At 58.7% G+C, this 23059-nt stretch overlaps 3 protein-coding genes across 8 annotated transcripts; 1 reads left to right on the top strand and 2 right to left on the bottom strand.

Moving 5' to 3' along the window:
- Nucleotides 1–7187: 7187 nt before the first annotated feature.
- Nucleotides 7188–15712, bottom strand: STXBP2 (syntaxin binding protein 2). 2 transcript variants are annotated; one of them, XM_027050421.2, is made up of 19 exons: nt 15609–15712; nt 14324–14373; nt 14011–14092; nt 13430–13506; nt 13193–13271; nt 13013–13116; nt 12459–12607; nt 12185–12269; nt 11965–12095; nt 11770–11877; nt 11381–11438; nt 10941–11006; nt 10749–10829; nt 10267–10405; nt 9640–9749; nt 8673–8768; nt 7926–8011; nt 7654–7811; nt 7188–7330 (listed from the first exon to the last, which is right to left on the bottom strand). In XM_027050421.2, the coding sequence occupies exons 1-19, from the start codon at nt 15643–15645 to the stop codon at nt 7245–7247; spliced, it is 1782 nt and encodes a 593-aa protein (XP_026906222.1). In that variant the 5' UTR covers nt 15646–15712; the 3' UTR covers nt 7188–7244. The 2 variants fall into 2 exon arrangements, with proteins under 2 accessions (XP_026906222.1, XP_026906223.1); XM_027050422.2 differs by lacking the exon at nt 15609–15712 and having other exon boundaries at nt 14011–14117; nt 14324–14352.
- Nucleotides 15713–17612: 1900 nt separating this feature from the next.
- Nucleotides 17613–21401, top strand: PCP2 (Purkinje cell protein 2). 5 transcript variants are annotated; one of them, XM_027050425.2, is made up of 6 exons: nt 17784–17941; nt 18867–18970; nt 19399–19421; nt 19495–19609; nt 19902–20026; nt 21213–21401. In XM_027050425.2, the coding sequence occupies exons 1-6, from the start codon at nt 17883–17885 to the stop codon at nt 21330–21332; spliced, it is 546 nt and encodes a 181-aa protein (XP_026906226.2). In that variant the 5' UTR covers nt 17784–17882; the 3' UTR covers nt 21333–21401. The 5 variants fall into 5 exon arrangements, with proteins under 5 accessions (XP_053075923.1, XP_026906226.2, XP_014922995.1 ...); XM_053219948.1 differs by lacking the exons at nt 17784–17941; nt 19399–19421 and adding an exon at nt 17613–17746 and having other exon boundaries at nt 18870–18970; XM_015067509.3 differs by lacking the exon at nt 19399–19421 and having other exon boundaries at nt 17803–17941.
- Nucleotides 21396–23038, bottom strand: LOC106970821 (protein PET100 homolog, mitochondrial). Its single transcript, XM_015067508.3, has 4 exons — nt 22896–23038; nt 22054–22140; nt 21852–21884; nt 21396–21527 (listed from the first exon to the last, which is right to left on the bottom strand). Exons 1-4 carry the CDS (start codon nt 22920–22922, stop codon nt 21444–21446), a joined length of 231 nt encoding a protein of 76 aa, XP_014922994.1. The 5' UTR covers nt 22923–23038; the 3' UTR covers nt 21396–21443.
- Nucleotides 23039–23059: the final 21 nt, after the last annotated feature.

The raw sequence follows: 23059 nt of genomic DNA, 5'->3' as shown, positions 1-23059 counted from the left end.
ACATGTGACCAGCATCCTGTCAGGCAGATGAGGTTATTATCTCGACAAAAGGGGTTGTTGAGGCTCAGAAAGGCTAAGTGATTTGCCTGAGGTCACACAGCAAGTTGTCCCCGCTTTCCTTAAAAAATAAAAAGAAGGGTAGGGGCCTCTGGGCGGCTCAGTCGGTTAAGTGTCTGACTCTTGATTTTGGCTCAGGTCATGATCTCAGGGTCGTGAGATCGAGCCCCGTGTCAGGCTGTGTGCTGAGTGTGGAGCCTGCTTAAGATTCTCTCTCTCCCTCCCACTCCCACTCTTGCTCGAGCTCTCTCTCTCTCTCTCTGTAAAATTTTTTAAAAATAATAACAATTAAAAAAAGAGAATATTCCTACAGCTTTTCTTTTTCTGTTAAAGAAATGACAGAAGGGGCGCTTGGGTGGCTCAGTTGGTTGAGTGTCCGACTTCTGCTTAGGTCATGATCTCACAGCTTGTGAGTTCGAGCCCTACATCTGGCTCTGAGCTGTCAGCACAGCTGAGCCTGCTTTGGATTCTGTTTCTCCCTGTCTTTCTGCCCCTCCCCTGCTCACGCTCTGTCTCTCTCTCTTTCAAAAATAAATAAACGTTAAAAAAATTTAAAAAAAGAAATGACAAATAAAACATCCGTATTTAAAAAGGAATTCAAAGGGGCACCTGGGTGGCTCAGTCGGTTAAGCGTCCAACTTCCGATCAGGTCATGATCTCGCACTCTGTGAGTTCGAGCCCCGCGTCGGGCTCTGTGCTGACAGCTCAGAGCCCAGAGCCTGCTTCGGATTCTGTGTCTCCCTCTCTCTCTGCCCCACCCCCACTCATGCTCTGTCTCTCCCTGTCTCAAAAATAAAAATTAAAAATTTTTTGGAATTAAAATATTAAAAAAAATAAAAGGAATTCCAAGAATACAGAAGTTTATAAAATAAATGTCCCCCATATTCCTACTCATGCAGAGTAATCAAAAAATGGGGGCGATTACAGAGCAACCTGCACCCCCCCCCCCTTCAGCTGAGGAATATGAATATAAGGGGATAGAGGGGAGGTCTCATCTGGCCGGAGCCTCCACACCCCGCCTCCACCACGGCCCCCCGCGCTCCCTACGACTGCCTTCCCAGTTCTCTAAGCAGCCATGTGAAGTTTTGCAAAACGGGAAAACTCACCTGGGTGAAGTCGATCACTTTCAAAGGGGAGATTTCAGGCTCAGATTTGCCCAATGCCAAAGTCTTCCCTTTTAACTAAGGCATGTTCCCACCCAAACCATGGGGAGTGGGGTACATGGACCAGGGAGGGGGTGCGTGGAGAGCAAAGTCAGGGGGATAGAAAGAGTTTTGTAGAAACTGTCTCCATCCAGCCTGGCTTTTTTAGATTTCACATACTAATTTTTTAAAATTGTTTTTAATATTTATTTATTTTTGAGAGAGAGAGACAGAGACAGAGACAGAGCAGGGGACGGGCAGGGAGAGAGGGAGACACAGAATCCGAAGCGGGCTCCAGGCTCTGAGCTGTCAGCACAGAACCTGACATGGGGCTGGAACTCACAGACCGTGAGATCATGACCTGAGCCAAAGTTGGACGCTTAACCAACTGAGCACCCCGGGAGCCCTTCAATCTTTTTTTTTTTTTTTTAGTGCTTATTTATTTTTGACAGAGAGACAGAGACTGAGAGAGAGTGGGGGAGTGGCAGAAAGAGGGAGACAGAGGATCTGAAGCGGGCTCAGTGCTGACAGCTGAGATCCCAATGCGGGGCTTGAACCCATGAACCACAAGATCATGACCTGAGCTGAAGTCAGATGCTTCACGGACTGAACCGCCCAGGCGCCCCTAAAATAGCTTTTGTAAGGAAAAGCAACTGAAATGTTAGTTTCATTATGCTCATCGACTCTGAGGCTGTGAAAGATGATCATTTTGCAAGGTCCTCCAAAAGTCCTAAAAATACAGAAAATTCCTTGACAGCTGTAATCAGGTCATAGAAAGTCCTAAACCATTTTACCTTTTCCTGGTACCCTATGGCTGTGGAAAACGCCTCCCGCTATCTTGCGTAAACGTCATACGCTCATCTGGACGGTGGACAGTTTACCAAAGTAAACAGAGGAGAGTAATAAAGTGTAGTAAATAGTGTCCCATTCTCTAGGAAGGTGTTTGTTTTTTTTTTTTTTTTTAATGTTTGTTTATTTTCGAGAGGGGGAACAGAGGATCCGGGGTGGGCTCTGTGCTGACAGCAGAGAGCCCAGGGCAGGACTCGAACTCGCAAACCTGTGAGATCATGCCCTGAGCCGCAAACCTGTGACTCATGCCCTGAGTCAGATGCTTAACCGACTGAGCCACCCACGTGTCCCCCATAAAACAATCTTAAAAAAAAAAAAAAAACTCATAGAAAAAAGAACAGATAGGTGGTTGTCAAGGCGGTTCGGGGGGAGGGGTGAAGGTGAAGGTTGTCAAAAGGTCCAAACTTCCATCTAGAAGATGAATAAATTCTGGGGACTACAGTTAACATTACTGTATTGTATATGTATTCTTTTAAGTTTGTTTATTTTTTCTGAGGGGGGAGGGGCGGAGAGAGGGAGAGAGAGAATCCCAAGCAGGCTCAGTGCTGCAAACTGCCTTATAAGAGAATAGATTGTAAAAGTTCTCATCACACACGCGCACACACGCACACACACATTCACACACGGTAACTATGTGTGCGGTTGGATGTGTTAAGTAACCTATTACAGAAATCATTTTGCAATACATCCATATATCAGATCACTACCTTGTACACCTTACATTTATACAGTGTTATATGTCAATTACATTTCAGTAAAGTTGGAGGGAGAGAGAGTCCACACATGAGGGAAACCATACAGTGTTGTCTTGCTCCTTCTGACTCGCTAAGCGGGGCTTCACATGGATCTGCAGAACCATCCAGAATGGGGCACCACACAGAGTGACTGCTTCGTACGTGTTGCCTTTCCTTACCATTATTCCATTATTTTCCCAGAATATCCCCAGCCGCCGACAGGGATTGAGGCTCTGAGTGGTCTCAAAAAGCACTGTGGTCACTAGAGGCAGGGGGTGGGGGGTGGGGCAGAGCCCCAGCCAGGACCTCCCTGTCCTGTCCTGTCCCCACTGGCACCCCAGCCCTGATGACTCCGTCCGTCTCTGGCCCCCGCTGGAGCAGAAACTTCCCCACTCACAAGACAATTTCTTCACTCCAGATGCCTTTTCACAATATTCTTGGCAGCTGTTGGTTAACTTGCGTTTTAAGATTTTGAGTAACTTTAGAACAACAGAAAAGGGAAGCTCGCCTCGCCTCCTCGCTGTCTGGGCTCCCGTGGAACAGATAGTCTCCTTTGACGTGCCTCCCTGCCTGGAGGTTTCCTTGGCTCACTGAGTCACACTCACTTCCCGTTCCTGCGCTGGGGCCACGGAGCCCCTTCCTACCAAGGAAGGCGAAGGCGTGGGGCATTCCTTCCTCTGCCCCTTCCTCTGCGGGGGTCCTGCCTGTCCCCAAGTGGCCACCACCCCTCCTGCCCAGCTGGCAGCTCCAGCGAGCCCTGGAGCCTCATGTTTGCTGTAAATTGAGCAAGTTCGAGACCACAAACCTTTCCCTTCCTTGTATGACTTGGATGAGGTATTATTCTAGAAGAGGCCCCCGGGCACGGCAAGGGTGGAGAACTCCCACTCGGTGCATTCCTGATGCTGAGAACCTTAGTCCTCACTTCGTCTGGGGCGGGTCCTCAGACCCTCCAAAGCACTGATGTTAGCCTGATAAATCCTTTTTTGCTCCCTTTGTGGGGCCCTCCTTCTTAGCCGACCCAGGGCTGGTCCCCATTAGAGTGTTAAATAATAATAATATTGTATCAATAATGTATTATTACGATGATCATCATTAAGGCAGCCAGAGTTTCCTGGATTCTTCCTAGTTGCTTACAATGTGACCGTCCATCACCCTGAGGTCTGTCTCCACCCCAGACCTCCCTGATAAACTCAGATCCTGCTGCCTCCTGGGGATCCTGGGGAGAATACCGAAGACAATGTATCAGGTTGTTACTTTCTGTGGCTTTCTATGTCCAACTAGTTGCGGAGGGAAAGGTCATTTGAGAAGGATCCCAGCTAATTCCAGTGGAAGGATTAATAAGGTTGGAAATAAGCCTCAAGAGGTCATGGGTCCAGGCGTTGAGACTTCATAGCAGCTAACACCTTTATGGGGAGAACTGGTGGGGACAAGGGGGCATTTGCCCCACTCCCCCCAACCCACAGATCAATTGAAGCATCATGACATCATGGATCCCCCGAGAAGTTACAAGTATCCAGCTCCACCAGGGAGAGACGATTCTCACCTACAGCTTAAGCTGATCTGGGCTATCGTGCTAACCACCTGTTGACCGAGGAAACCGCACGGTGGGGATGGTGGGGACAGACGCTAAGGAACAAGTTGCACAGGGTCATGAAGAAGCAGCCAGCCAAATCCAGAATGGGGGCCATTCCCCAGGACAGGAAGACAACCCCAAAATGTCCTAGTTGGGATAAATGTCCTGAGGAGATAAGGCACCGTGACATTTGAGCTAAAACGAGAAGGAGGGAGGGATATGGTGATTGGGGGAAAGAGTATTGTAGGCAAAGAGAACAGCAGGTGCAAAGGCCCTGTGGCTGGAACAGCGTGGTGTGTTTGAGAGACAGCAGCACGTCCAGCCTTGCTGTGGCTGAGGGAGCCAGTGGAGTCACGGAGGGACCTTGTTAAAGCAGAGAGAGGGAGGTTGGATAGTATTCCCATAGGAAGGTTTTGAGAAGTCTGAGCAATGCCTGCAGAGGGCTTGGCATGATGCCTGCGACACCGTCAGGGCCTGACATTGCTGGCTGCTGTGGCCCAGAGGGGTCTGTGAATATTTGTTTGAATCAAAATGTCCTTACGTGGGAGACGTTACAACATCTCCCAGGTACAGATAAGGGGCAGAGGCCGGTGTAAGCAACAGTTTTGTTGCTGCGGGGAAGCACGGAGTCACCGTTGGCTTACTTCTTGTCGTTTCCAGCCAGGGCCACCCAAACTCCAGGCGCAGACTGGAAAGTGCGAAGAAACCGAAAAATTGGGCCACAGCGCCCCCTGGTGCTCGCAGCGCTCACCTGCTTAAGCGACTTCCCCCCGGAAAACGAGTTTAAATATTAAACTGTGAAGCTATCTCCCTCCCACTCCGGCTCGGCCAGTTAAAAGGCTTCCCTGCCGAGGCCTGGCGGGGAGCCGCGTCTCCAGGGCGGGCGTCTCACCGCTACCCCGCACCCCACGCCCTCGACGGACCCTGTGCATCTTCCCGCCCTGGTGGGAGTTTCGTGTAAACCCTAGAAGTAGAATTGTGGGGTCAGAGTGTTCAGCGCTGCTCCAAGGCCCCACCTGCAAAACTGCGTGTGCGATTTTTTCTGGGGGAAAAAATGTCCTTATTTCCCCGAATTCTCAAAAGGATAGGGGGACTTAAATCAGGGCCACGTCCTCCAGGGCTGGTGAGGAAGCGTCCTGTGCGTTCTGCCTCTGCCCATGCCTTCCCGGTCCCAGTCTTGGACGGGCCACATCCCGAGGTGATAGAATGGGAATAAGCAACGCTCCACTGGGGGGCGCTGTACCCACCCACCCAGACGCCCTCCCCTGGCACCCCTCCCAGCGGAACCTCTTCACCAGCATTAGATGCGTTCCCCACCTGTCCTGGCTCACATCCCTTCTGTAGTTTCCCACTGCACCAGCAGAGGCCAAATCCTCACCCTGGGCCCCCAGAGGCCCCGTGTGGCTCTCAGATTTTATTACCCCTTAATATCTCTTTTGCTCCGTCTCAATCTCTTGCCTTTGTGTCCAGGTGCCCTCCCTCCCTCCCTTCCCTGACTCCTTTTTTTTTTTATGTTTACTTTTGAGAGAGTAGGGGAGGGGCGGGGGGGGGTGGTGCTGGACAGAGGATCCGAAGCGGGCTCCGCACTGACAGCAGAGAGCCCGATGCAGGGCTCAAACCCACGACCCACGAGATCACAACCTGAGCCGAAGTCAGACGCTGAACTGACTGAGCCACCCAGGTGCTCCTGACTCCTCCTTCCATTCTCAACTCAGACTTCCCCTTCCTCCAGGAAGCCCTTCTTGACTGCCCCCAGACTGGGTGGATTAGGGTATCCTCTGGGCTCCCACAGCCCCCTCTGCTTGCTGTCCACCTGGCTCTGCATCTGTGCCCCAGAGAGAACGGTCACCACGTGTCCTATTCACGCTGTGAGACCCGTTTCTCCTTTCGGCTGAGTGTTATGGGCTGAATTGTATCCGCCCAAACTTCATGTTGAAGTCCTAACCCCCAGAACCTCAGAATGTGACTGCATTTGGAGACAGAGTCTTTTACGGGATAATTAGGTTAAAATGAGGTCATTAGGGTGGGCCTTAATCCAATATGACTGGTGTCCTTATAAGAGATTAGGACACAGACAAGCAGGTGAATAACCATGTGAGGACACAGGGAGAAGATGGCATCTAGGTATCTATTTGTCAAGGTGAGAGGCCTCAGCCGACACCTTGACTTCGGACTTCCAGCCTCCAGAACCGCGAGAGAATACATTTCTGGTGTTTAAGTCACCCAGAATGTGGTACTTGGGTATGGTGGCCCTGTCACACTCGTGTACCCTCTGAACACCCCGGGCAGGGGGAGGATGATGAGCAGAGTTCTAACTCCGGGGTGGGAAGCGGGCACGGTTTGCCGTGTGCCTGTCCTCCCACCGAAGACGACTCTGATCCCAGGAGCTGGAGAAGCCCCCAAGCCTTGTACGGCTCCAGGTCTCAGGAAGACAGTTCCCGGGGGGCGGGGGGTGGGGGGCAGGATGCAGGGTCCGTTCTGCTTAATAACACTAAGAGTCCCATCAGAGCCGCCAAGATAACTCTAGTGACAGTGGAGGAACAGCAGCTGTCACACTGTTTTGCTATCAGCTTTCTGGCACCGTCCCTTATCTCCTCTGCAAAGCTGCTGCCGTCACTGGCCCCGATTTTTGGATGCACGGAGAAGCCAGCAGGTCGGCCAAGGAGCCAGTGTTCAAACCGAGCCCAATCCTTAACCTTGGCCCCGGCTTAAGATGCCATCTGGCGGGATGAGTCCTGGGTCCTGGGTCCTGAGACACAGGTCAGGGAGGCGGGCCCATGGGAGGCTGGCCCAATACGGCTCCCTCGGAAAGAAGGCGAGGTGGGCACTGGCTGGCAGAGAGAAGGGAGGATTTTATTTCTCTGGAAGGGGAGGGGGAGGGGGAGCGGGTCAGGGCAGGGCAATGTCCTCCAGCTTCTGGTCCAGCGTCTTGAGGTCATCCAGGAAGCGAGTTGGAGTGAGGATGTGTGAGGAGCCTGGACAGTAAGGGAGGGTTGGGGTGGGGGGGAGGCACGGTCTCAGGACCCCCAGCTGAGGTCCTTGGGAAAGCAGCCTCTGATTCTGAGGACACAGGGATCCTTAGAAACACAGGGGTCTGGCCTGCAGGTGACCCCCTCCCTGGGAGGCCCAGCCCCGGCGCCAGCCCCCGGGAAGCTCAGGATACAGGCAGGTTGAAGCCCTGTGTGGGCTCCAGGCTTTGGGGACCCAGCTGGGAGTCCAGCTGTCAGCCCCCCACCTTCCTCCAAGGCACCTAGGAGTCCAGCCCCAGCACCCAGGGACCCCAGTCCCGGCTGCTCACCAATGAGCACCTCCCACTTGCCATCGGTGGCCCTGGTCACCTCATAGGCGGCCCTCATCTCTGACATGGCCACGCCACCCATGACATAGATGATGAGCCGGGGCCCCGCCCGTGCCTCCAAACCGGCCTTGTTCTTGTGCCAGTGGCCGAAGCGGGCACTGTGCAGGGGGAGGAGGGCAGAGGTCAGTCTCTGGGCAGGAGACTCTCCGCCCGCCCTCACAACCCTCAGCTAACATGGGTGGGGGTGGGGGGGTGTCCTCTGGGGCCCTCACCTGACTGCAGCCTGGGAGCTGGAGGTGGGGGCGGGGTCGGACACAAAGGGCCACAGCTTTCTGTCCAGCCGGTCCTCCACGGCATCCTGGGGGCCACAGAGGGAGCCTCAGGTGATGGGGCCTGGGGTCTGGAGCCCCCCCCGCCCCGGGTTTGTTCAGGGGCCAAGATCCTGGCAGACAGGAGCCCCCATCTGTATCTCTAGCCTTTGGGGACCCACAAGTCTGTATCTGCAGTTCCTTGGGGACCCAGGAGTCCAGGCTCCAGAGTCCATAGGGATGGGAGGGGGAGGCCTGCTGGGCCCCTGAGTGGGGAGAGGTACCAGGTTCCAGAGGAAGAGCAGGCAGGAGGCAGGCCCCTTGGCCTGGTCCTTTTTGTTGTTGCTGTTTTGCGCCCCCAGGATGGGCAGGGCCAGGTGGTGGGGAGGGTTAAGAGGGAGCAAGGGGACTTTTGGTGGGGACAGCAGGGGAAGAGAATAGAGGGGGACACAGGAAGGAGCCAGTGGTTGGACAGGAAGTGGGGCTCCCCCACGAGGTGCCCATCTGGTCCCAATTACTTGGATGTCAGCTTGGGACACTCCCCTGGCAGAGCAGATCGGATGCCAGAGGGATGCCCATAATGAGGGATGTTCCCTTAAGCCCTGAGGCTTAGCACCATGACATGAAGAGGACTGAGCCCCCACCTAGTCAAGGGCAGGACTTGGCGGGGGTGGGGGGGCACAGGGGGAGGTCAGGCCCCACCAGCGGTACCTCCATCACGTCCTTGATGACTGGGGTCCAGCGGGATAACTGATAGGTGGGCTCCAGGCGCTCCCTCCGTTCTAGCCGACTTGAGGTCCCAGAGCCCTACAGGTGGTGGTGGGATGGAGGGGGGAGAAGGAGGCGGGTCACAGATGGGGCTGGGGCTCGTCTGGCTTGGGGGAAGGGCTGGAGACAAAGATGGAGAAATGGAGCAGAGGAGCAGAGAGACAGGGAAGAAAGAGAGAGAAGGAGAGAGAAAGGGGCAGGGAGAGGGAGAAAGAGGGAAGAAAAAGGGAGGGAGGAAGAGGAGAGAACATGAGAGAGAGAAAGAAGTACGGATGAAAGGAGACCAAGCGATGGGGCGGAGAGAGAGACAAGGAGAGGAGGTGGGGATGAGAAAACGGGAGCCAGGAGGTGGGCCCAGGGCGACAGACAGGGGCTGGGAGGGGGATGAGGGACAGGCGAGGGGGACACGAGAGCCTCCCCGGCAGTGGAGGCAGGGTCAGGGAGGTGGGGACACATAGGGCCAGAGGAGACAGGAGTGGCTGGGCAGGCAGCTGGGCGCAGGAGGCTGCTGAGTGTGTGTTTTGCGTGGGAGGTCGTCCAAGACCTCCAAGAGACCGGGGTCGACCGTGTGCCCTGATCCCAATGCTCGAGACCCTGCTGTCTGCCCACGGGGGCCTCAGGCCACACACCCCACCCCACACCATCACCGGGGCCAAGGTTCTGACTACACCTCGCTGCCCTGCTTATCATGCGACCCAAGACTGATGACAGCTGTGGGGCCCGCCGGTCCCAGACCTGATCCTGCACAGACCTCTCTGTCCTCCAAGAGCCACACCAAACCCTGTGCCCTGGCCCCGATGATGTGCCCTCCGCCCCCCGGGACCCAGGTTCTGACTCTCACGGGCACCCCCCCCCATACCCACATTTGCCTCCTGCCCAGTCTCTGACCCACAGCCTGCTCCCGGCATACCCCGGGGTTGGTGACCGTGCCCCCCAGCAGCTCTAGGTTCCGGATGAGGCTGCTGTGTGCCTGCACGTTGGCATGCTGGATCAGCTTGGCCAGATTCTCCTCACTCACACCTGGAGGAAGAGGACGGGGGAGGGAGGGGCTCCTGTAGATGGGATTCTCAGGAGGGGGGCCGGCTTGGGGAGGGCAGGGGGGACAGAAGGTGGCCATGGGGCTCCTGGGTGGTGGCAGAAGGAGGTCCCCAGACTGTGATGGGGGCATCCTGCATTTGGGGTGGGGTGGTCCTCAGGACCGAGGGAGCCACTGGGGCAGGTGCTAGGAGGATCCCAGAATTCTGGATGGAGATCCCAGAGAGGACAGATGGGGGAACCTCTGGAATTAGATGAGGCGGCTAAGTTCGGAGGAGTCATAGATATGGGGGTCCCTGTGTCAGTGGAGCCCTCGTGTCAATCAAAGTTCCCCTAGGTTCACGGAGGGGGGTTCCCAGGGTCGAGAGGGGTATCGGCGGGGTCCAGTGTGCTTGGGGAGTGGAGGCGGCCCAAGGTCCAGGAAATTATGGGGTAGAGACAATCCCAGGATCATTACAGACCCCAGTGGACGGGGGTGTCCGGGGGCCCTCCCCCAGCCCACCGTTCCGCAGAAGGATGTAGAGCAACAGGGCCCGGATCTTGTCATAGGCTGGCACCGCCGCGTCCAGCAGCACGGGCACGATCAGCTTCATGGCGTCCTTGATCTTCTCACCCTCTGCATCTGAGCCCATGGCCAAGTCCTGCGGGCCAGGGGCGGGGCCAGGGCTGGGACACCCGCAGGGTTCTCGGCAGCACCCTGGGGACCCGCTTCATCCTACTACCGGGTCTCCGAAGATTTCATCCCTGTCCATCAACAGGTCCCGCCCCTCACAAGGCCCCACCTCTCCACAGGCCCCAACCCCGGGTCCTACCTCTCTATGCACCTGCCCACAGGGTCACACCCATGGGCCCGGCCGGCCTCTGCACGGGATCCACCCCTCTCGCAGGCCACACCCCTACAAGGCTCCTCCCCTGCAGACCCGGCCCCCTCACGACAGGCCCGCCTCCCCGAGGCCCCGCCCCCTGCCCCAGGCCCACGCCCACCTGCTCCACAGCGCACAGCTTCTCCACCGAACCCTTGAAGTGCTTCATGCAGTCGTCGGCCAAATGCAGGTGCGTAGAATACTGCGGGGTGGAGGGTGGGGATGTGGGAGTTGGGGGTAACAGGCACTGAGACCCAGCCAGGAGTCTGGCGGCAGAGGGGGAGGGGCCAGGTTCTCCCGCCCCCGCGCTCACCTTGTTCAGCTCCTTCTGGTATTGAGGCATCTTTTTCAGGATGTGGGACAGGTCTTTGATGTTGGCCTGGGGACAGGGAGGCCGTGAGGCCCCGCCCTGCCCACCCCAGATCCCACTCCAGACCCCGCAAACAGATTGGGGCCCCGCCCTTCTCTGTGGGGGCAGGGCACTGTCCTGCCCATCCCGACGCAGGCCTGCCCCTACCTTTTTTTTTTTTTTTTTAACGTTTTATTTATTTTTGAGACAGAGAGAGACAGAGCATGAACGGGGGAGGGGCAGAGAGAGAGGGAGACACAGAATCGGAAGCAGGCTCCAGGCTCTGAGCCATCAGCCCAGAGCCCGACGTGGGGCTCAAACTCACGGACCGCGAGATCGTGACCTGAGCCGAAGTCAGCCGCCCAACCGACTGAGCCACCCAGGCGCCCCAGGCCTGCCCCTACCTTGTCGGTGGTCAGCCTCTTGCTCTCACAGAACGTTTTCAGGAGCTCCGTGACCCTCCTGGCGGTGACAGCGGGCAGGGATGAGGTTGAGGGCTGGCGCCAAGGCTGTGGTTTGACGGCAGTTGGCGGGGGGGGGGGGGGGGGGGGGGGGGGGGGCGCACACAGCCCGGGGGGATGGAGCCAAGGGACACGCGTCCCTGTACCAGGCCATGTGCCAGCCCACGTTGAGTAGCCCAGTTGAGAGCAGTGGCTCGTAGTGGGGGGGCTCACCCAGAGCCAAAGGCTATGCACCTGGCCCACTACGGGGAGGAGGGGATGGGAGTGGGGACATGGGCGGGGAGCACAGGACAGAGCGGCCCGCACCCTCGGCGCCCGCTGCGTGCACGCACTTGGACACGTCCGCGATGTGCATGTGCCGAAGCTCTACCCACAGGTCATCGTCCTCGTCCAGCAGCACGGCTTTCTCGCGGGCCTCACTCAGCCCTGTGGTCTCGTACCTGCGGGACACAGAGGGTCAGGGCGGCTCGCTGAGGGCCAGGGACCCAGGTGGTGATGGGCGGACAGTGTTTCTGGGGTCCGCCCACCTGTACGTGTCCTGTTGGATGTCCAGCAGGTCATAGGCCATGGCCTGGAACGTCAGCTCATGCAGCAGAGGGGACACAGGGTCCGCCGCCCGGTCCACGATTAGTAGCTGTGAGCGGGTTTTTTCAGGGCCCTGGGAAGGGGGTTTGGCAGGGATGAGGACACTGACCCCGTCGCCCTTGGCTGGGGCTTCACCCCCACCTCCCCAGCACGCCCCCTCACCTCGCCCAGACTGGGAGTGTCCGCCTTGAAGGCATTCAGCTTGGCCAGGACGGCGTGGGCCAGCTGAGCTGTGTCCTCTGGGCCCCTGGGGGTGGGGTGGGCAGACAAGGGGGCTTAGGCTTGGGGAGGGCCGGGCACACGCTGGAGGTCAAGGATGGGCTTAGGGATGGGAGTCGGGTGAGGGTGAGGACCAGGACGGGGGTCAAAAGTGAGGTTCAAGGCTGCACGTGGGATGGGGTCAGGGCCAGGGGTGGCCTCAGGCTGGGGTCCCCACTTGCGGTAGCGGATGGCCGGGTACTCCTGCAGCGTGGCGCACAGTGTGGCGATCTGCTGGGCCAGGGCCTCGATCTGTCGCGCCCGCTCCCCCGCGCGGAAGGGGCAGTAGAGGTTGTAGGTGCTGTGGGGGGCGTCCAGGGAGAACACCTGCGAGGGCACAGGTGCCAGGGCTGCCGCTGTGGGCACACACCTGGCCAGCTCGCAGCCTCCAGCACCCGCCGCCCCCTGCGGCTTCCCTGCTCTCCCTGCTCTGCTCTGCCCTGGTGGGGGTGCGGGGGGCGGGGGACAGGCCTGGGGCAGCTTCCAACCAACAGGAGGCGGAGACATACCCAGCCCCCTCCCCCATGGGCAGGACCCCTCGGAGGTGTGCTCTATGCTGCCCCTTGGGACAGAACTCCAGGCGCCCATGGTGGTAGGAACTCAGTTGCTTTCCTTTGTGACCTGATGTCCCCTTTCCTTGTTTCAGTGTCCGTTTCTGAGGGAACCCAGGACGTTTGATCAAGGACTACCCCCCTCCTCACACCCCCAGCCCCGGACTAGCTTGGGCTGTACCTGGGCCTCGTAGGGGAGGAAGGCCAGGTCGATCTCCTTCAGTGTCTTCACCACCTTTGCTAGGCGGGAGCGGCCCAGCTCACTGAACAGGGGCTCCGGGCAGGCTGGGGTGAGCGAGCGGGGGCATCAGGCCAGAGCGGCCTCTACGCCCCAACACCCCCCCAAGCCCCCGGCACTCACTGTCAGTGAAGAAGACGTGTGCTGCTTTGTAGGTGAAGGTCGGGGTCCCCCGGAAGTCTGCTATCAGGGCCTGCACTGACTGGGGAAGGCAGGACATTGTCCAAGCCTGGCCCTGCCCCCCCTCCGGACCCCTGCCCCGGCCCCCCAGCCACTGCCTGTCCCCCAACACATGCACACACACGCACAGAGGCATGTGTACACGCACACGCACACACACACACTAGCTCGCATAGGCACCTTCTCTGTGGGGCTGAGCAAATAAATGGCCTCCAAACTGGGGACAGGTTCTCGCCGTTTGTTAATGTCTTCGACAACTAGTAGAACAGAGAAAGGGACATGGCATTGGGGCCAGGGTTCACGGAGCGTCTCCGACTCGGGAGAGTTGGACACATGGGCAAGAGGGCTGGATGCTAGGGCAGGGGATGCTATACTCCCTCGGGCACCTAAAGGGGAGGTACCTGCCCGTGGGTCACACAGCTAAGAGTTACTGGGCAGGGTTCTGCACGTCTCAGTTCACGGCCAGGCTCCCAGGGATCCCCCACAGAAAGTTACACGCTCCGAGAGGCTCACACTGAGTTCACCCTGGGGTCCTACACGGGGTTCCACACACAGGGGGTGCAGAGTCAGGGAGGCTGACCCCTTAGGAGTCGCAGCTGGGGAGTCCTGCACGGGAGGTCCGCCTGCCACAGGCTCCCACACCGAGGAGGGGGAAGGGCTGTCTATGCAGGGTGCTGTGCACTTGGGAGTTCTGAACAATTTTCGGGGATCCAATACTTTAGGTCCCATCTGGGCAGCATGGGGTGGGGGTGTCCACTCACTAGTAATGCCCTCAGCCAGGATGTCTGACATCTTGCAGCAAGAGGACAGGATACGCATGCTCGGGTGGTCCATGATGAGTACCTGTCCGGACGGATGGACAGACGGACTGATGGACAGAGGAGCGGGCAGGAGAGGCTGCGGTGGGGCTGGGGTAGTGTGAGCAGGGCCGGCGGCTGCACGAGCTGGCTGGATGGGAGGACCCAGGACCCCGCCCCACCCCAGGGACCAGCAGCCTCCTCCCGGAGTTCTTGTGGGTCCCACAGTCAGGGCCCCCCACAGGGGCCTGGACAAGGCATTCTGCCAACCCCATACCTTCCACTCGCCATCCTTTTTGACACTCCGGATGACTCCGCTCAGAATTTCTGCAGGGGAAGTAGGGTGGGCTCAGAATGCTGGGTTCTCTGGCCCCGACAAGCCCCCGAGCCTTCTGGGCGTCGGGGCTGGGCCTCCACCTCCACTCCTGTTTACTTCTGTCCTCAGTCTTGTGAGGTCACCCCTGGTGTCACCCCCGGTTTACAGGCAGGGAAACACGTTGAGAGAACAAGTGACTAGTCTAAGCACCCGCAGCCCCAAGTGGCTAAGTGGCCACTCGATAAATACACGTCAGATGAACAAATAACTGAGAAGCCAGCGCTCACATACGGTCCACCTCCCTCCAGAGCCGGGATCTCGCCTCCCCATCGACAACCTCGGGTTCTCTGGGTGGGGACGTTGCAGCCAGACCCCCGCCCCACCTCCATCGGTTTCCCTGAAGAACCCCTGGCTCCCTGCTCTGAAACAGGCCTAGCTGTGGTCACCCCATTGCCCGACCTCCAGCCTCAGTTCCCTCATCTGTAAAATGGAACCAGTGGTTTCCCCTCTCCGCATTAACCCCTGTGCAGAAGGCTCCGATTGTTGCTTGGGGTGCTGGGATTTGAGCCATAGTCGGCCCTGCCTAGCGGGGGGAGGAGGGAGAAGGGACAGGGCGGCCCCGCCTGCCCACAGGGTCATGTCCACTGTTATCAGGACCGACAGGGCGGAAGGAGCAGGAAGGAGGTGCTGAGGCCGGAACTACCCGAGGTGGGGGAGGGGACGACCTCCACCCCTCTCCCAAGATCCCAGACCCACGCGGCCCAGTCGCCCGAGTCCCCACGCCGCATGAGGATCGTGGGGGACCCGGCGTCCCTCACCCCTGGGCCTGGGCATGGGCCTGACCACGTCCCCTGAGCTCTCACACCACCTGGGGTCGTCGACCAGCGCACCCAGCCCGGCCCCAGTCCAAGAGTCCAGCCCCCCGGACTTTGCCAGGCTCAGAGACGCGGCAGTCTGGGCGTCCAGTTGTGCCCTCTCCCTGCCGGCACCCTAGGGGGTCCAGGAGTGCGAGCCCTGGTGCCTGTCTACGGCCACCCCTAGCCCGGTCCCCTTGAGCCCCCGGAGTCCAGCCTCCCAACTTTGTTCCGCTCCGGCACCGGAGAGCGGGGACGCCCCGCAGGACCAAGGTCCCGCCCGCCCCCTCGAGGATCAGGTGCTCGACGCCCAGCCCGGCCGCCAGGTCCCCGCCGCCCGAGTCCCAGGGTTCGTGCGCCCCTGGCCCCCGCTCCCCGGGAGACGCACTCACTTTCCCCCACCACCGCCTTCAGCCCCGAGGGCGCCATCTTCCCCCAGGGGCGCCACGGCCGCTTCCGGGTCTGTCCCAAGGTGGGGGCGTGGCCCCGCGCGTCACCCACGTGGACCCCGCCCTGCTGGGCCGGCCCCGCCCCCCCCTCGGTCCTCGGGGAGGAAGGTGTGTACCTCGCCTAGCCGGCAGGTGTGTCCCCTGCAGACGCGTGTGAAGTCCCTCGAGGGGCACACCCCGACGACGCGCACCGACGTGAGCTCAGACGCACCTTCCCTGCTCGTGTGCGGCGAGAGCGCGGGATCGCCGGGGAGCAACGCTTTAATCCTCCCCAGACACAGCCACCACCCTGCCAGAAGTTTCTCCGTGGTTGACGGATGCTGTGTGCCCAGCCGGCGCCGCGGGGGCCATACGCCTGTGACCCACTACTTGCCTTCCGTCCCCCAGAGTGCAGCAGCCGGCTGGACAGCATTTGATAAACTCAGGAGGAGGCCTGGAGGGAGGCTTGAGGCTAAGCCAGCACCTACTGTGTGCCAAGGGCCTGTGCCAGAGTCTCACCCAGTCCCCTCAGAAACCCTGACCGGGGGGGGGGGGGGGGGGGGGAGTGCGGTATAGACGGCGAAGCCGCGGCTCAGCAGGGCCCTTGTCCAAGGCCACGTGACGAACAGGCCCGCTGGGATCTGAACCCCAGGACTCTGTCCCGGGAGGACTGCCTGTCACATAGCCTGGCCCTCACCAGGGGCACACACACCCTCATAGGCTGCTCATCGCATTCATCGGCTGATGACTTCGTGGGTTTGGAGGCACGCTCAATCCCTTGCACACTGACACACACACGCGATTCACATGTGACCTGAAATTTCGCGGCCTGCTCCTGCTGTGCGCCAGCGAAGGGCGGCCACCCTGTCACACAGAGGGCACAGGCAGCAGCACCCGTGCAAAAGAGGTCCCAGACGTCAAGCGTGATGCACGTGTGTGAACGCAGAGTCCAGAACTGGGTCCTTCATTTGGCCGTGTTTCTCGAGGCTTGGTCTGGCACCTGGCCCTTTGCCACTTACACGGGAAAGGTGGCAGTGAATGACTCTCGGGTCTGCCAGGTGGCGCTTAAAGTTGAATGGAAGGTGGAGAGAAAATAACTCTCTCCACCAGAGGGGTACCCTGACAGGGTGGCCTTTAGATTTAACCTGAACGACATCACGAAGCAGCTCTGCAGTGGTCCAGGCAGAGAGAAGCAGGGGGTGTGTCTCGAGGGGCAGAGGGAGGGAGGTGAGCTTGGAGGGACTGCAGAGGGCTCGACTTGTCACTTGTCATGGGACAAGATAGGACTAAGCCAGTCCGATTTGCCTGGGATTGAGAGGTTCCCCGGACACAGGACTTCCAGCCCTAAAACTGGGACAGTCTCGGGCAAACCGGGATGGCTGGTTACTCTACGTGGGGCTTTGGGGCTTTCTTTCATTTTTTCCTCCCTCTGTTCCTCCCTTCCCTGTTCTCTTTTTCTTTCTTTCAAAGCTTTATTGAGCGATCATTCACCTACCACACACGTCAGTCACTGAGACTGGACAATTCAATGCCTTGTAGCAGACGCAGAGATGCGCACCCACCCCCGATTTTAGAACATTCCATTACTCGGAGGTGTTTGAGTTGTCTCCTGAGGACAATGGAGGCCAAGGTTGAGTTCTGAGCAGGGGAAGGAGGGGGTCCCTGCAGCTCTGGAGGGGAAGGATGGATTGCAGGGGCAAAGGGAGTTGTTGGGAGACCGGCAGACCCCCCACCCCAGCCTCTCAGCCTGTCCCCTGGGGGTGAAAGTCTGTAGGGCCTACCACCTCCTACTATACACTGTGAGAGTGACCAGGGTGCCCGGCTGTTTATGGGCTGCATGGTATCGTCCACCCTCCGCCACCAAAAAAGGTTGAAGCCCTAACCTCTAGTTCCTCAGATTGTGACCTTATTTGGAAATGGAGTCGTTGCGTATGCAATTAGTTAAGAGGAGGTCACACTGCAGTAGGGGTGGGCCTTTATGCAATGTGACTGGTGTCCTGTCTTATGACGGCCTTGTGCAGACAAGGACACAGAGGAATGTCGTGTGATGACAGAGGCAGACTTTGAAGTCCTGCAGCTCCCAGCCCGGGAACACCAAGGGCTGCCTGCGACCACCAGAACCCGGGGAGAGGAAAGGAAGGACGGACACACACACACACACACACACACACACACACACACACACACACAGGTTCCAGAGCATGGTGCTGCCACACCTCAACCTCAGGCTGTACGACAATGTCTGTTGCTCTCGGCCACCCAGTTTGTGACTTTGTCAAGGCGGCTCCAGAAGACCAGTACATCCGCGGAGGAGCAGGGCATCCTGTTGGCATCGAGGACTTGGGGCTGTGGAGGGGGTGTAGACGTGGGCCCTAGGTGGGGAGGGGGGGGCTGCCTGGGGAGGAGGACCAAGCTTCGCGCTTAGGGAGGTGTGGGGACGGTGTGGCCCATTTATTCCAAGAAGAAATCTTAACTGGTTTCCAGAAAGGCATCTTGGGGAGGGGATGGGGTGCCAGTGACACCCTCCCAGTGGCATCCTCTCCCAGGGCGCTGAAAGAAAGCCATAGCTGCTTGGGGGAGGGGGCAGGGACGTTCCTCCTTGCCTCTGGTCCCCAGGCACTGAGATGACAGATCACAGGAGACAGCTCAACCTGACACTGGCGACAGGACAGGAAATCCCAGACCTTCTTGTCTCAGGGCCTGTGGTGGGCAGCCGGACCCAGGGCCAGTGACCAGGAGGCGTGGCCTGGAGACACAGAAGGAGCCAGTCTGCCTGGCGGCACCTCAGTGGTCCTGGGGTCCAGCTTCTTCCCCCCGGCACCTGCAGATGACAACCGCCCCTCCAGCAGGCTGATGCCATCCTGCACTGCTTCCCACTGGGGGGCTCCACATCCTGCCTGAGCCGCCCTGGTGGCCCATGCTCTCCCGATGGGGCCAGCCAGTCCCCGCTCCCCACCATGGGGACGCTGCTCTGGCTTGCTGTTGAGCCCCACCTGAGAGGCCCTGCGGCCCAGTGAATCCTGCTGGGCGAGGTCCAAACCCGGGTCCCCCTGCCTCCTACCCTCACAGCAGCACCGGCATCCTTTTGCAAAAACAATGATCTGGATCATCTTTATGGGGCTTAAGCCTGGGTGGGAGCAGATGGGGCGTGAGCTGGGGATTTGGGGCTGGGTATCCGCTCTCCCCACGTCACAATCTTTTAAAAAGCCTTCTCCGGCACAGGGCCGGGTTAGAGGCCAGCAGAGAGGGAGACCCAGGGGAGGGGAGCGGGGACCATGATGGACCAGGAGGAGAAGATGGACAGGAGCTCAGGCCCCTGCGTCAAGGTAAGCACACCCCCACACACCCCCAACTCAAGGGCCTGTGAATGACAAGACTAATTAGTTTGTAGGGCACCTAATTAGCAGGCAGGTCTCCTGGGACCCCTGACCCAGTTGCCACGGCCCGAGGAAGTGCTGGTGGGCACGAGGGTCCACGTGCCTAGTCCAGCCCCAGGGCAGGGGTCGGGGCTCTCAGTGCCGACCCCTGTGAGGTGGGAGATGCCGATTTGGGGCAGCCCCTCATGTTTCCCTGGCCCGCATCCCAGCCCCCAGGCTCCCCTGCCGTCAGGCCCCAATTTAGGACGTCAGGATGCTGGCACCCGCAGCCTCTCCCTTGAGGCAGCACCACGTGAAGTGGCCCTGCTGGCCGGGCCCCTGGGGCGGGGGCCGGGCTTGGGAAGGAGGCTCAGGTCTCATTCTGAGCAGCTCTGCAGAGCAGCACGTCGGCGGGACCATGGTGAGAGCCGGGGAGGGGAGGGGAGGGGTTCCCAGCTGAGAGGCCGGCTGGACTGAGCGTGTCTGTCCCCCAGGCTGGCTCTCCAGACCAGGAGGGCTTCTTCAACCTGCTGACCCACGTGCAGGGCGACCGGATGGAGGAGCAGCGGTGCTCACTGCAGGCGGGGCCGGGCCCGGCCTCCGAGAGCCGTGAGAGCGGGCAGGGGGTGCATGGGAGCGGTGTGATGTCTGGGGGGGCACGAACAGGGCAGGCCATAGGGGTACGGGGAAGTGGCCGTCTGGGGGGCCCATGGGCAAGAATCTGCGACAGCACCTGGGAACCCAGGGCAAGGGACGGGGCGGGCGGGGGGGGGGGGGAGAGACGAGCGTGTTTCCTAGAGAGCACGAGTGGGGGTGAAGAGGCAGGTTGGGGGCTTCAGCTGGGCCGCATCCCCTGCAGTCTGTGCATACGTTCATCCCCACATGCCTCTGCTTAACACAGAGAGTGGCCCTGCACCCGAGATGGACAGTCTCATGGACATGCTGGCCAGTACCCAGGGCCGCCGTATGGATGACCAGCGTGTGACAGTCAGCACCCTGCCTGGCTTCCAGCCCATAGGCCCCAAGGTAGGTGACCTCCTGCTGGGGCTGAGCCGAGACCCTGCCTCCCACCCCCCAGCCAGGAGGAAATGGGGCCTCACCCTCACCTACCCATGACTTGCCCCCTAGGGATGAGTGCCTGGTAAGAGTGCCACCCTATGTCCCTGCCAGTCACAGGACCCTGGTCAATCCAATACCCAGCTTCAGGTGGGATGACAAAGGCTCTCCCCGATGGGGCTGGGAGGGCCCCAAGGTCAGGCCGGGGGCACGTTAATGTCAGAGCCATGGCTGGAACTCGCGACTCCTGCCTCCATGTCTCAGGGTGTCTGAGAGGACAATGAACAGCCCCCCTCCCTGGGGAAGTTCCCTCCAAGGAAGAGGGCACAGGCGCTCATACCAAGGACACACGCATCCATACACTCCTGTGTGTCTATGACACACAAAATCACAGCAGCCTGGGTTCTGATCAAAACCCCAAATACCACCCTAAGTGTTGAGTAACTAAGGTGCCTAGAGGCTGGGAGATGGGGGTGCCTGGTGGTTCAGTCGTTTAAGTCCTCGACTCACTATTTTTTTTAATGTTTATTTATTTTGGAGAGAGACAGAACACGAGCGAGGGAGGGGCAGAGAGAGAGAGGGAGACACAGAATCCCAAGCAGGCTCCAGACTCTGAGCTGTTGGCACAGAGCCTGGTGTGGGGCTGTGACTCACGAACTGTGAGATGATGACCCGAGCCAAGGTCAGATGCTTAGCCGGTCATTTCCCTCTCTCTTGGGATCCCCCCTTTTCAGAGCCTCCATAAGCCCCCGACTCTTGATTTCAGCTCAGGTCATGATCTCACAGTGATGAGATCGAGCCCGTTGGGCTCTGCGCTGGGCATGGGAGCCTGCTTAAGATTCTCCCTCTCCCTCTGCCCCCCTTCACTGGCATGCACACATGTACACTTTTTTTTAAAGTTAAAAAAAGGGGCGCCTAGGCAGCTCAGTCGGTTAGGCGTCTGACTCTTGATTTTGGCTCCGGTCATCATCTTGCAGTTCATGGGTTCGTGCCCCGAATCGGCCTCTGCGCAGACAGTGTGGAACCTGCTTGGGATTCTCTCTCTCCCTGACCCCTCTTCTCTGCCCTCCCCAACTTGCACTGTCTGTCTTTCCTGTAAAATAAGTAAGTAAACTTGAAAAGTTCCTCCCTCTCACTGACCCCTCTTCATCTGCAGGACGGAATGCAGAAACGAGCCGGGACGCTCAGCCCTCAACCCCTCCTCACCCCTCAAGATCCGAGTGCTCTCAGCTTCCGTCGGAACAGCAGCCCCCAGCCCCAGACCCAAGCCCCCTGAGGGCCTGACACGTCCTGGGCCCTACTTGGCCCCTAAAGGCAGACAATAAAACACTTCCACGAGAAACAAGGAACCGCGTGTGTGTTATTTCGTGGGTGGAGGGGCTAGGACTCAGGAGCTCTGCTGGGCGGCACGAAGGAGTTTCTCCTCCCGCTGCTTCCGTATCCTCTCTTTGAATTCTTCTAGCTCTCGGCGCTGGGGGTGGAACGGGAAGGAAGGGGGAAGAGGGCACACACCTCAGGGGCCTGGACCCCGATCCCACCACCCGGCCTGCCCCCTACTCCCCTAGGCCACAGCTCCAGAGTTCATCATCTACACTGGAAGCCCTGTGCCAACTACAACCAGGGTCTAAGTGGGATCGGTTTCATCCAGGAAGAGGGCACTAAGGAAACCATATGCCCCTCTGCTCTCAATTCTCCTTCTTCATGACTGGGGGTAAAATTTTCACTCAAACCCATTATGGTCACAGGGACCCAGGCACCCCCATCCCTTCAGGAGGCAGAAGAGTATGTTACTTACCTGGTCCTCCTTCTCAGGTGGCCACAGCTCCCTCTGTGGGGACAAAGTAACAGCTGGAAGCAGGAGCCAGGAGCTTCCGGAGACCCCCCACCCAGGGCAGGGTCAGTTCGTAGAAGGCAAACATTGCTCCCCAGCAGGTTGGTGCCCCACGCTCTCCCCCACCCCCTGGAATGAGCCCGTGAATATTCTCGTCCATGCCCACCTTGCGCTGTATGACATAATCCTCAAACCACTCGGCCTGATTGGCAATCCAGAACATAGCCACAGGGAAGGTGAGGTAGAGTGTCATCTAGAAGGGCAGGGGGTAAATGAACAGAGCCAGGGATTAAACCCCTTCCGCAGTGTGCACAGGCTGCTCAGAGCCTGGAGGACCATCCTCCCGCAGAGCCAGGGACCTCCTCGGGACCCCCAAGGACCCCTGAACTCCCACCAAGGGTACAGAAGCCTCACACCTAAAAGCCTAGGCCCCTAATAATAATAATAATAATAATAATAATAATAATAGTAATAATTTAAGAGACCTCAAAGCCCCCTCCGAGTCTGGGTTAGGGTTAGGGTTAGACTCCTTCTCAGAGAAAGACACATACACGCACACGCACCCGACTCAGAATACAAAAGTTCGTACTACAATCAAAAGCATCTGCCCGAGGCCTCATTACCCACCCGTTCGTCGGATCTCTGAAACACCTCCAAACCCAGGAGGCCTCACTATTTACATTTAGTCTATTTCTCTAAACATAGGCGTCTCCCTATCAGAAACACACATGCCACCCAGAGCCCCACGAGCTCCCCAAGCGTCTGGAGCCTTCCTTCTTGGAACCTCTTCCTCAGATCACTCCTCTCAGAGTTCCTTCCTCCCACCAACCCTCCCAGAGCCCCCTAACCCGGCGCCCCCTCCTCTAGGCTTCCGACCCTAAAGACCCCTCTCAAAACTCAGAAGCTGTCTCCTCAGATTTCCCTCTCTCTTGGAATCCCCGCTTTTCAGAGCCTCCTCGTCAGATCCGGGAAGAACCCAGCCGCCCATCTGCTCCGAAGATCACTGACCCGAAACACCTCCAGCTTCACCCCCATCTCGCTTCTCCTAGGCTACAAAGCCGCTTCCGCCCAAGGTCAACCCTCCAGCAAGACAGCAGCTCACTGGGCGTTCGCGGGCTCCACTACTGAAGCTGATTGGTCGAGGAGCTTTCAAGATGACGTCATCTTCGGGA

Source organism: Acinonyx jubatus, chromosome A2, assembly GCF_027475565.1.
Source record: "Acinonyx jubatus isolate Ajub_Pintada_27869175 chromosome A2, VMU_Ajub_asm_v1.0, whole genome shotgun sequence".
Lineage (NCBI taxonomy): Eukaryota > Metazoa > Chordata > Mammalia > Carnivora > Felidae > Acinonyx > Acinonyx jubatus.
Note: the sequence above shows the minus strand (reverse complement) of the source record. Positions and strands in the feature narration are given on the sequence as shown.